The sequence below is a fragment of the Callospermophilus lateralis genome, chromosome 1 (genome assembly GCF_048772815.1).
Source record: "Callospermophilus lateralis isolate mCalLat2 chromosome 1, mCalLat2.hap1, whole genome shotgun sequence".
NCBI classification, from domain to species: Eukaryota; Metazoa; Chordata; class Mammalia; order Rodentia; family Sciuridae; genus Callospermophilus; species Callospermophilus lateralis.
Window position 1 is genome coordinate 215,111,280 of NC_135305.1, and position 13,243 is coordinate 215,124,522.

Sequence of the window (13,243 nt, forward strand, 5' to 3'; positions counted from 1 at the left end):
TGCATTATCCAGGGATGAATATATAGGGGTTTCACTGTGTAATTCTTTCAACTTTGCTGGATGTTTGAAGTCATTCATAATAAAATGCTGGGATCCTGCTACAGTTCTCACCAATGATTGTGTATCACTATCTTTTTTTTTTTTTAACACTTTTATTTTGTTTATTTATTTATTTATTTTTAAATGTGGTGCTAGGGATAGAACCCAGTGCCTCACCTGTGCTAGGTGAGCGCTCTACCACTGAGCCACAACCCCAGCCCCACCCCTGTGTCTCACTATCTTGGGGCGACCAACTGTTCCAATTTATCTGGGACTGAAGGGTTTCCCAGAATGTGAACTTTCTGTGATAAAACCAAGACAGTTCAAGAAAAACTAGTATGAGTTGGTCCCCTACCTATCATTTTTGCCTTTTTCTTAATTAAAAAAAATATTTAGAGCTGGGGTTGTGGCTCAGTGGTAGAGTGCTTGCCTAGCAAATTTGAGGCATTGGGTTTGATCCTCAGCACCACATAAAATAAATAAATAAGTAAATAAAATAAAGGTATTGAGTCCATCTACAACTAAAAAAAAAAAATATTTTAAAAAAATATTTATTTTTGCAGTGCTGGGTATCAAACCTCAAGTTTTGCTTTTCACATTCTAGACAAGTGCTCTACCACTGAGCCCCACCCCAAGCATGCATTTCTGTTTCTTAAACATATTCAGTTTATCCGAATTACCACCACTTGACCTAATACTCACACATATAATAGCAGAAATAATAATGAACAGTGACAGCTGGCTTAGAGTGTTGCTGGCCATGTGCAAGGCAGTGTTGTGTATTCTTCCACTGTGGCTAATCACTTGATCCACACACTCTGACTAAGCAACTTTAACATCTCCCACGTTAGAGATGAAGTATGGCACAAAGAGGTAAAGTTTCTGGCCCACAGTTACACAGCTAAATAACAGCAGAGGACCTAGAATCTGAAACAGAAAATCCACTGAGGAGTGCCCAAGCTTACCTACCTTTATTCACTGATTCAATTTATTTATTCATTGGAACAAAGCATTGAATTCAGGTACTTATCCATTCGAAACATGCAATCTACTTCAAAGATACAGCCCCAAATACCACATTTTACTTTGGTTTTTATTGTACCAGCACTTCTTAGTGTGTACTGACTAGAGTACTTGAAGTTTTGTACCAAGATACAGGGGTATAAATACAGATATGGATCTCTTTCTCCCTCTCTCTCCAACTAACCAGGAATCATGGGAGAGTTATGTCCCAGCTGATTACTAATGATGACACTTAGGGGCTGGGATATGCAGCTCAGTGGTGGAGCTTAGCATGGGTGAGGTCATAGGTTCAAGCTCCAGCACCAAAATAAAAACAAAAGCAACCACACACACACACAGAAAAAAGGCACCACTTAAAAATGAGTCAATTAAAGGAGTTGATGGAATCCAAACCAGGAGGGTGGGGAGAGCCTGCCTATTCAGGCTGGATGGAAGATGGAAGGAACAGCATGTCCTGAAAGGGCATCCCTTCATTCCATCATTTCCCTAATGATTCCTGAGCGACCACCTGTGCGGGCTTCCAATTGCAGATGCCAGAAAAACAGAGAGCATTCTTGTTCCTTGGAGTTCACACCTGGGGAGAGAGACGGAAGACAAGATAAACCAGTCTGTCAGCAGTGATAATTGCTTCAGAGAAAACTATAGCAAGATGATAAGCTTGTGGGCTGGGGACAGGCTGGGGGTGTAGGTCCCAGGCAGAGCATTTGCCTAGCAGGCAGGAGGCCCTGGATTCCATCCCCAGCACACCCCATGGTGAGACCTCATAAGTTAAAGGGAGGGAAATACAGTGGGCCAGGAAGCCACTAGGTATCTGAGTCAGGAAGAATCCTACGGTCAGCCAGAGCCGCAAGTGCGAGGGGCCTTGAGGTCAGAGGACTCGGGATGTTCCTGGGAGGGTGTGGAGGTCAGAGAAGCAGAACAAAGGGAGGGGGCTGGAAATTAGGGAAGGGTTGGGGAGGGAGGGAAGGAGAGTTGGGAGGAGGACGGCCTACATAGCCCAAGGAGGAACTCAAGTTTGGGATTGCTGTCACCTGGGGTTGGTACTGGGAAAAAGGACATGGGTGGGGGCTAGGGATATAGCTCAGTTGGTAGAGGGCTTGCCTTACATGCACAAGGCCTGGGTTTAATCCCCAGCACCACACACAGAAAAATAATAATAATAAAATAAAAGGACATGGGTGGAGGGGGAAGGAGACTTTGAACCAAATCCTAATCCAACCCCACAGAAAATCTGCAGAAGGGGTCTCTCCTGGTGAATCCAGAGAGAAGACCCTCTTCTGAACACTGGAGGGGACCAAATATACAAGGATCTACAGGTTTTATCACACGCCTCCCCTGAAGAAATTATGGTTAATTTGACTTATTTATTTATGCAGGGTGGGGAGGATGCCAGGGATTGAAACTAGGGCTTTGCAGGTACTAAGTATGTTCTACAATTGAGCCACACTCCCAGCCCTAGATCTACTTAACTTTAATCATGCACACATACTGTTTTGTTTTTTTTTTTTTTTTGCTTTTATAAATTTAAAAAATAAAGTGTGAATGATACTGCTGGTTATCAGTGAGGACTCCTGCTTCCCCACATGTTGAAGTTTGAACATTAGAGAGGCACGCCGAGACAAGCATATATAAAGCAGGGTTTATTTAAAAAGGGGTAACATACACTTCCGCCGCGAGGGAGAAGGGGGCCATAGCTGGTATCCTAGTATCCCCAGAAGCGAGGGTTCTGCCCTTTTTCTGTGTCCTTGGCTTCCTTGGTTCTCCTGCCCTTTCCCCCATATCCTTTCATCCTTCTTCCTGCATACATGACAAAGCCCAGGAATGCCGGGTGGGAGGACCAAAAGTGGGAAACAGGTGGGCTGAAGAGGGAAGAGCAGGGTGAGTAGCCCAGGGCACGTTAACAACCTTATGGCTTTCTGCAGGGAGAGGAAATTCCTGCGACAGGTTACCTTGGAAGCAGGTTGGAGCAGGGGCAGGCTCTTGATAGGGTGGAGGAAGGGCTCTGAAGGAATTAACATTTTAATCCCCCAGGGGACAGTCTCCAACACCCCAGACTCACTCAAAATTGGCCTCCTTGATCCGACCTGACTCGATTTACCTATCTACACTGACTGCATGTCTAATTCTGGCTTCACTAACACTTAATTGAAAAAGTTATAAGGAAACACTTTCTCTACTTAATGGACTGAAGCATCGCCCAATTCTAGAATTGAAAGTAAAGCCAATGAAGATCATTAAACTAAAAAAAAAAAAAATTAAATTTTTAAAAAAGTTATCAAATGGTACCAAAAGTATCCTATTTTTCTAAAGATAAACGCAGGTATAGAAAAAGTAATAGGGTACAGTGGTGCCCATCTGTAGTTCCAGCTTCGCTGACGGCTGTGGTAAGGAACAGGGATCATTTGAACTGGGAGTTGAAGGCCAGCCTGGGCAACATGGTGAGACCTCATTTCTTACCAAAAAAAATAAATAAATAAAAGAAGACAAACGCATATTTCGGGGGGAAGGGTCCAGAGATTGAACTCAGGAGCACTTGATCACTGTGCCACATCCTCAGCTCTATTTTGTATTTTATTTAGAGATGGGGTCTCACTGAGAGCCTGCTATGTTGCTGGGGCTGGTTTTGAACTTTTTGAACTGAGGCTGCCCATCCTCTGCCTCAGCTTCCTGAGCCACTGGGATTACCCCCAGGCCCAGTGAGAAATGCATTTCTTGGCTGTGTTGCTATTTACAAAACTCAAGGCTTTCTCCAGACTTCAACAGTTTTCCACACGTCCTCTTTCTGGTACAGAATCGTCCAGGACCCCACACTTCATCCAGTCCTCATGCCTCCTTGGTCCCCTCCAGTCTACAACAACTCTGGACCTGTTGGTAGAGCACTGGTCAGGTATTCTGTTGACTGTTCTTCGATGTGGGCTTGTCTGTTATTTATTTTTCTCAACAACAGCCTGTGGTTATGAGTTTCTGAAAGAAACCATGGACAGGACGTGTCCTCAGACATTAGCAGAAAGACACATGGTACCAATGACGTTTCATCTGGATCATTTCCTTAAGGTGGCATCTGCCAGGTGTCTGCCATTGCAAAGTCGCTATTTTTCACTTTTCCATACATTATCCCCTGGGTGGAGGGTGGCAGATGGGAAAGGAGTTAAGCTCCTTTCTAGGGCTCTGGGGTCACTCATGTTTTTTGGAATTCTAAGGAAAAAATTGACTCTTGTCCCCTCTCTTCTGTTGGTTTGGTGCTGGGGATGGAATCCAGGGCGTCGTGCATGCTAGGCCAGCTCTCTACCTCTGAGCGACACCCGCAGCCTTTCACACACATTTTAAAGTCCAGGAGCCCGCGGCTGAAGATGTCAGGCCTCCTTCCTAGATCTTGGCTCAGCCCAGAGTTGAGGCTCCTCCAGCGCTCCACCGGGGGCGGTGGGCCAGTGGGCGCCCCAAGTGCGGCGGGCAGGTGGCAACTCCCAGTTGGCGTCGGGGGCTGGAGGTGCGGGAGGAGGAGGAGGCGATCGGGTCCTGGAGCTGACCTCTCGGCCAAGCCACAACCGCAATGCATGGGTTTGAGCAGCTTCTGGAGTCTTTAGCCCATTTCACAGACGCCAAGCCGGCCTCTGGGAGGCGTGGCGGCTCTTGGTGGCGGCTCCGGGTTCGGGGTGGGGAGGCAGAGGCACCCGCCCTCTCCGCCTAGGCTCACCTGGGGCTGGCCTGGGGCCCGCGGGCAGGGCCGGCCGGCTGCCACCTTCTTAAAACCCGGGCAGCCCCAGAGCGAGCACCCTGTGGATCTGCAGCTCAGCTCGGGTGGCAGCGCTTGGGCTCGACCCTGAACCCACCGACCGCAGGTGAGATCCCCCGCCAGGGCTCTCGGCACCGCGCCCCCGGGGGAGGGGGCTCAGCCTGCCCTCTTACTCACTTCCTTCCTGTTTGTCTCGGCTGAGAGGTTGCGGGTAGGGAGAGGGGACCAACAGCAAGCCCTAGCTGGGTGACCGTCGACCCTCTCTGTGCCTGTGTCCTTGACATTGAATGAGGGTTTCTCCTTCCGCGCTCGCTCGCAGGGATTGGAGGGACTGGTGGTGAGTGTTCAGGGAACGCGTCTGGGCGGTGTTCAAAGCAGAGGAGGGAGGCCAGGAGGTGAGGAGCAGGCCACACCCTGCACTACCCAGCCCTGTTCCCCTCCCTCTGAGGCTGGGCTTCCTTGAACCGCCTGCCGGCAGCTGCTCAGAGTATGAGGGTCAGAAGGCTGCAGTCACATGGTCTGTCTCCAGAGGCCTCCTGCCTGGGTTCCTCCTGCTGGAAAGGGGGGTGGGAGACTAGGGAAGGGTGTGGGACGACTTCTTGGAAAAGGGAGGCCACCACTGCCGCTTTTGTGGGGGATGGAGAAGTGGGAGAGCATGGGGACCCTGGAGAGTCCCACGCTCAGATGTTGTCAAACAACACATCACTGAGACACACAGTTCATGTGAGAGACACAGCACAACTCGGCCTGTAAGATGGACTTGCAAATTCTGGTCCACACAAACTTCTACGCAAGGCTCCGCAGGAGAACTCTAGCGGGTTAACACAGGACTCGCTGGCTCAGCAGACATGGCTCCGCAGCCCAGGCCTCCCCTGCAGAGAGCAGAGACCCAGGCAGACCTGATCAGCCACACACAGGAAACAGTCCCACCCAGACATGGCCGGACAAGCGTGTCTTCAGAGAACACAGATGTGCATGTTGTTCTCAGACACGTAGTATACAACCCACAGCCTCATGCACACATGCGCATGCACACCCACAGATGCACAGACACACTCGGAAACACAGGACACCTCTGACCACAACACAAACAAGCCCCTTCAGGCAGCCCAGAGGCTGTGCAGGCAGTGCTGTTTCCCACGGGAGTCCAGACCCCCTGCCAGAATCCCATGTCCAGTTCTGGGGAAGTCCAGGGCTCACATGACCCAAGGGGAGGGCTTCTGGGACAGTCCTCGGAGAAACTGCATCATCCTCTCTAGTGATCCGCTTCCACCCCAGGGAATAAAGGCTCTGTGACCTCCACTTCTGCCCTGGAGCCCACCTGCCTCTCGTAGCCCCCACAGCCTGACTTGTGTCTCCCCCAGGGTGAGTGCTGGGCACAACAGAATGAGGGAGGGTGGAAGGGCCCTGCAGAGCCACTCTTCCTGGCCCCTGGAGTCCTTCCAGCCAGTTCATGCCACAGTGTCCTGGGAACTAGACACCCAAGGGTTTCCTGCTGCGCCAGCCCTGTAGGGAGGGGTCTCCTCTTCTCTCAGAGCAGGGCAGCCTAGGGTCTCAAGGGTTTGCTCCCCAGCCTCAGCCAGGGCCCCAGACATGTTCTCTCCCCTCCAGATGGACACATGGACGGTGCTGCTGGTCCTGCAAGCTTCGCTGCTGCTCCCTCTGGCTGACTGTACTGCCCCCACCCCCACCCTGCGCTTTGTGGCTGTGGGTGACTGGGGAGGAGTCCCCAATGCCCCGTTCCACACAGCCCGGGAGATAGCCAACGCTAAGGAGATGGCCAGAACTGTGCAGACCATGGGTGCAGACTTGATCTTGTCCCTGGGGGACAACTTCTACTTCAGTGGCGTGCATGATGTCAATGACAAGAGGTTCCAGGTGTGTGATTGGCAAAGTAAGGGGATGGCAGTGGGAAGAAGCTACCCAATCTGGTGACCTTCTGGGGAGGGCAAAGGGAATCTGACCGGGAACCCACCAGTGCCTGGAACACGCACCAACTCCCTGGTCCCTGGGCCCTGATTTTGTGGCAGCATTGGGGTAGCTGTTGACCCTTGTTGGGTGGGGGGTGTCCTTTCTGTCGGCCGCAGGAGACCTTTGAGGATGTATTCTCTGACCGCTCCCTGCGTAATGTACCCTGGTATGTGCTGGCGGGGAACCATGACCACCTGGGCAACGTCTCGGCACAGATTGCCTACTCCAAGGTCTCCAAGCGCTGGTGAGCCTGCACTGCCTCTCACACACAGCGACAAAGGGCCCGAGACAGCTCTGGTGCTTCTCTGCCCAAAATGCTCACACCTGACCTCGGTTTCCTCCACAGGAACTTCCCCAGCCCCTTCTACCGCCTGCACTTCAAGATCCCACGGACCAACACCTCTGTGGCCATCTTCATGCTGGACACTGTGACGCTGTGTGGCAACTCGAATGATTTCCTCAGCCAGCAGCCTGAGAGGCCCAAAGACCTGACGCTGGCCCGAGCCCAGATGTCCTGGCTCAAGAAGCAGCTGGCGGCAGCCAAAGAGGACTACGTGCTGGTGGCCGGCCACTATCCTGTGTGGTCCATTGCTGAGCACGGACCCACCCGCTGCCTGGTCAAGCACCTGCAGCCACTGCTGGTCAAATATGGGGTCACTGCCTACCTGTGCGGCCATGACCACAACCTGCAGGTGAGGACTCTGTGGGTGGGGAGGGGAGCCAGGTTCTTAGCTCTGGTGTCCTCCTGCTGTTTGGGGGCCTCCTGTGGCCTTCTGAAGGGTTTGAATTTGAATTTTCTCTCTATCCAGGAAAATACCCAAAAGTTTCATAAAAGTCATGACAATAGTTGTTTACTAGTGCTGTACCTGTGAGGTGGCATTAATACACCCCTGTAGGGGAAACTGAGGTCCCGGGGGTGGGGGTTGTGCATTTTGCTGAAAAAAAAAAATCCTGGGGTCAGGGACAGACTTGGCAGCTGTGGGTGGAACCCCTGGTTAACCCCAAGTCAGGGCTGGGGTCTCCACTGACCTTGCCTCCTCCTCTCTCCTCAGTACCTTCAAGATGAGAACGGAGTGGGCTATGTGCTGAGTGGGGCGGGGAACTTCATGGACCCTTCGGTGCGGCACCAGCGCAAAGTCCCCAACGGCTACCTGCGCTTCCACTATGGGGCCGAGGGCTCACTGGGTGGCTTTGCCTATGTGGAGATAAGCCCTAAGGAGATGACCGTCACATACATCGAAGCCTCGGGAAAATCCCTCTTCAAGACCAGCCTGCCCAAGCGAGCCAAACCCTGAACACCCAGGAGGACCCTGCCTGCCCACTTGGAGGCCGGAGGCAGTGGGGCTTCTGCAAGGGTGGTGTGTGACCCTGTGGAGACCCAGCCACAGGTAGGTTGTCTCTCAGGCCCCTGGTGCGCTGGCAGAGCAGGAAAGAGAGCCACAGCACCACATGGCCATGGTGGCACAGATGCCCACACATGGAAAGAAGCATGGACATGTGTTCCGGCCGGCATGTCACTCCCCATGGCCAGACTCACCTAGGCTGAGTTTTGGGGAGCCGGGAGGAAGAGAGGGAAAACTTGTTCCTGAAGCAATCATGTTTCTGTTACTGCCATTTAATAAAAGCATAACTGTCAAGGCTTCATGTGTGCCTGGAATGTGTTGTCTCTTTAAGGTTAGAGCGCCCGGGCTCCCCTGAGCCTCTGCCCCCTGTTTCTACCTCCTAACCCTATCCATAACCAAGTGTCCTCATACATGCATATGATTTTAAGTAAAAATCAAGAGCCAAGTCCGTGGTGTGTCTGTAGTCTCAGCTACTTGGGAAGCTGGTGCAAGAGGATCACTTGAGTCCAGGAGTTCAAGGTCAACCTGGGGCAAAATAGTGAGACTGGGCCTCAAAAAACAAAACAAACAACAAAAACAAAACAAGCAGGAAGAAAGATACAAAATAAAGCAAGTCTTCTAGGCCAAATCTGCAGGCCCTCTCTCCAAACCATGCCCTCCTCCTAGCCAGGTATGGTGATGCACATCTGTAATCCCAGGGATTTGAGAGGCTGAGGCCAGAGGATTGCAAGTTCAAAGCCAGCCTCAGCAACAGCGAGGCACTAAACAACTCAGTGAGACCCTGTCTCTAAATAAAATACAAAATAGGGCTGGGGATGTGGCTCAGTGGTTGAGTGCCTCTGAGTTCAATCCCTGGTACCACCCCCAAAATAGAGCTGGAGATCTAGCTCAGTGGAATAGCACCCCCAAAAGCAATACCTAGTACCAAAAAAACTCAATCTGTGCCTTCCCTCTTCCCAGCAGCAGCTGCCATTATTGTGTTCTTTTTCTAGAAATAAGTTGATTTTTTTTTCATAATAAAAAAAATCATCCTTTTGTGTTTTTTCTTATTTTTGGAGGTGCTGGGGGTTCAACTAGGGCCTTGGGCATGCTAAGCTTGTGTTTTGCCACTGAGGCACACCCCCAGCCAACATCCTCCTTTTCTACCCCAAAGTGACACACACAATTCTGCATGGGGTCCTTCCACTATTTAACGACAGTTCTTCCATGGTTTGTCTGAGAACATTCATTTTTGTTGGTTTGTATATGGATCCAGTGACACGTTCACACCATTCACAATCTGAAGTTCATAGAAAAGTGTAATCCCTCACCCCCTCCCTGTCCCAGCTCACCCCATTCCTTCCCCTCTCCTGAGGAAATGCCTTTTTATAAATGCCATGTCTTTCCCCCCGCTGAATTTCTTGGTGCAAATCAAAACAAAGGGTAATTGGCTTTTTTCCTCCTCACTGATCTGAACTTTGCTTTTTTTTTTTTAAACAATTTTACTGAAACATAATTTACACATTTTAAGTGTATAGGTTGTTAAACTCTGTGTGTGTGTATGTGTGTGTGTGTGTGTGTGTGTGTTTGTGTATGTGTGATGCTGGGGATGGAACCTAAGACCTCATGCACACACCCTACCGCTAAGCTACACCCTCATCCCTGGTTTGATAAGTTTTGAAAAAGGCACAAACCCACACACAGCATTTCCATCTGCCCCAAAGGTCCCCTTTGTATACCATTGTTTTTCTTATGTACTGAGGGTCATCTGTATTATTTACAATCATTTTGCAACTCTCAAACAGTGCTGCAAGCAGTGATCTTGCACATTCTTTTCTACACGTGCAGACATGTTTCTGGATAAACAGGATTTGCTCTCAGGGTGAATTGCTTTTTTTTTGTCACCTTCTCTTGGTAGTGCTGAGAATCAAACCCAGTAACTGCTGCGTCTCAGCAAGTATGCTAGCTTCGAGCCACACAGCCAGCCCAGATTGCCTTTATTTGGATAGCCACCGAGCCTCCACCTCATGTCACTGGCTCCTTGCTGGTGATCTTTGAGGTCTTTTTCAATCTTCCCTTCTTCTTTTTTTTTTTTTTTTATATATGGTGCAAAGCATTGAACCCAGTGCCTCACACATGCTAGGCAAGCGCTCTATCACTGTGCCACAACCCCAGCCCTCAATCTTTCCTTCACCAACAAAGCTGCTATAGATATCCCTGGACCAATGCTTTTATACATCTGTGAAAATATACATGAAGGAAAACTTCTAGAACAATTATTTCAGGGCCTGTTTCTTGGGGTGAATACAGATTTTTTTTTTCCCTTTTGGGTGCTATGGATGGAATCCAGGGCCTTATACGTGCAAGGCAAGTGCTCTACCACTGAGTCACATCCCAGCCCCACACCCCCAACCCCCACTTAGGATCAACACAGAAAGCAGAGTGTTCATGCTGAGCTGACAGCTTCAGGGGCAAAGTTCCCCTCTGAGGGAGAGTTGAGAAACATTCACCCACACACAGCTGAGCCACGGGTGCAAGGCAAGCCACAGTAACCGCTCCCTTGGCACGCCTTCAACCACCACTCCAGTGGCTACAGGGCAGGGACCTCATTGTTTGGCTCCAACCGTCAATCCAGCTGAGTGAAGCAAGATAGCAACCTGGACAGAATGTTACTTGGGGAAGTGACCTCTTTTATTTGCTACCTCATAGACGTTAATACTGTTGACTTAGGGACAAGGCACATATAGTATAGTATAATTAAATAAAGCTATCTTACCAAAGTGCAACCCTGAGTTGGTTCCAGCTGACATTTACCTATCAGCCAAGCCTATTGCCTGAAGAACACCACCACTACATGCCAATGCAGTGGAGAGCACCTGTGTGCAGAGTGGAATGGGGAGTTGAAAATATCCAAATACCCATGGTGGCTGAGGCCAGTAGTGGGTATTTGGGAAAACTGAGAAGAGATGAGACCTTGTAACTAGGATGGGGAACTTCAGAAGGCTGAAGGAAGATCAGTTAAGCCCAGGAGTCTGGGGCCAGCCTGGGCAACATACTAAGACCCTATCTCTTAAAAAAAAAAAAAAAAAGGCAAGCCAGTCACAGTGGTACAATTCTATAATAATCCCAGCAACTCAGGAGGCTGAGGCAGGAGGATTGCAAGTTGGAAGCCAGCCTCAGCAACTCAGTAGGCCTAAGAAACTTAGAGAGACCCTGTCTCAAAAAATAAAAAGGGCTGGGAATGTGGCTCAGTGATTAAGCACCCCTGGGTTCAGTCCCTGGCATCAAAAAATAAAAAAGGCAAAACCAGAAAAACCCCCTCACTTCTGATCCTGATCCATGAGACAAGCGTCATAATCCTCCTTGTTTCTCAGAGGACATTAAAGAGGCTGGAACAGATTAAGTATCTTAAATATCAAGTCCAAGTTTAGGCACAGGAAGTGGCAGACCCTCACTTTTTTTTTCTTTTTTCTTTTTTGAGACAGGGTCTCCTTATATTATCCAGGCTGGCCTCGGCCTCCTGGGCTCAAGGATCCTCTTGCCTCAGCCTCTAGAGTAGTCGAGGCTATACACATACACCACAGCTCCTGGCTCAGATCCTTACTCAACTCCAACAATCTGGGCAGTTCACAGCCATCCTGGTTTGTCCCACTGACTCAGGAAAGGCAGGGGTCTGAATCAGAGATCATTTTAGCCCAATGTCCTTGTTCCCAGGGCCCAGAGCTCAGAAAGGAGAAGTGACACATTCAATGTCACATGGGAAACGAGTGGCAAAGAGAAGGATTGTAACCCAGGCCCCCTCTTGTGCACTAATTTCCATGAGCACCAAGTAACAAAGCTCTGAGACAAGCAGCTGGTGACCCAAGGACACTGAGGAACAAGGCATGGTGGGCAATGGCCCTTGAGGTCTTCTGAGAAAACTGAGAAAACATTACCAGCTATCCCTTGACCATCATTAGAAAGATGCCTTTTAGAGCCCAGCATGGCAGTGCACGCTTGGAATTCCAGTTACTCTGAAGGCTGAGGCAGGAGGATTGCAAGTTTAGGCCAGCCTGAGCATTTTCGTGAGATCCTGTCTCAATTTTTTTTTTTTTTTTGTACTAGGGATTGAACTCAGGGGCACTTGACCACTGAGCAATATCCCCAGCCCTATTTTGTATTTTATTTATAGATAGGGTCTCACCGAGTTGCTTAGCACCTTGCAGTTGCTGAGGCTGGCTTTGAACTCACAATCTTCCTGCCTCAGCCTCCCAAGCTTCTGGGATTTACAGGTGTGTGCCACTGGGCCCAACCCGTCTCGAAACTTTTAAAAAGGCCTGGAGATGTAGCTCAGGGATTGAGTGCCCTTGAGTTCAACCCCCAGTACCAAAAAAGAAAGGAAGGGAGGGAGGGAAAGAAGGAGGGAGAGAGGGAAAGAAGGAGGGAGGGAGGGAGGGAAAGAAGGAGGTAGGGAGGGAGGGAGGGAGGGAGGGAAAGAGAAAAAGACTTCTAAATGCAAGGACCATGATGGCAAAGTTCCCCATCCTAATCATAAGGTCTCACCTCTTCCCAATTTTCCGAAACAACCACTACTGGCTTCAGCCACCTTGGGTATTTGGATATTTTCAACTCCCCATTCCAGGCGGCACACCAGGTGCTGGGAAAGGGACAGGCATCCTCATATCACCAGCAGACAATGTCACTGAGAGTGAGACCTTGCCACTTCCTAGTCACCATTCCAGGCCAAGAAGCATGAGTAGGAAGATAAGACAAAGCACACTATCATCAAAGCAGTATGATATCAGCTCTGCAAACAGCAAGAGACTATCCAGGAACAAATTCAGAATCATAGATGAACATGATGATAAGTTGAGGGATATGCAGCTTCATGGGAAAGGAGGTGAGTTTTGCCTGGTCATACGAAGTCAAATCCTGAACCCTATTTTAGATCATATGCAAAAATAAATTTGGGCCAGGAGTGGTGGCCATGCCTGTAATCCCAGTGACTCAGGAGACTAAGGCAGGAGGATTGCAAGTTCAAAGCCATCCTCAGCAATGTAGAAAGACCTTGTCTCAAACAAAAAATAAAAAGGTCTGGAGATGAGGCTCAGTGATTAAGTTCCCCTGGTTCAAATTCCTGGTACCAAAATAAAATATTGGGAGTGAGGTAGAGCAC

The 13,243-nt window shown here is 49.6% G+C and overlaps 1 protein-coding gene across 10 annotated transcripts in view; it reads left to right on the forward strand.

Annotated features, from left to right (window-relative positions):
• The window catches only part of Acp5 (acid phosphatase 5, tartrate resistant), a 42,617-nt gene extending 34,221 nt beyond the window's left edge, over positions 1-8,396 (forward strand). For 5 of the 10 annotated variants that reach the window (XM_076848222.2, XM_076848184.2, XM_076848214.2 and 2 more), the window contains 6 exons: positions 3,854-3,949; positions 6,055-6,160; positions 6,407-6,673; positions 6,883-7,010; positions 7,113-7,458; positions 7,819-8,396. In XM_076848222.2, coding sequence (XP_076704337.2) covers positions 6,407-6,673; positions 6,883-7,010; positions 7,113-7,458; positions 7,819-8,061 — 984 coding nt within the window. In that variant the 5' untranslated portion in view covers positions 3,854-3,949; positions 6,055-6,160 and the 3' untranslated portion in view covers positions 8,062-8,396. The other 5 variants (XM_076848191.2, XM_076848232.2, XM_076848246.2 and 2 more) reach the window with 5 other exon arrangements.
• Positions 8,397-13,243: the final 4,847 nt, after the last annotated feature.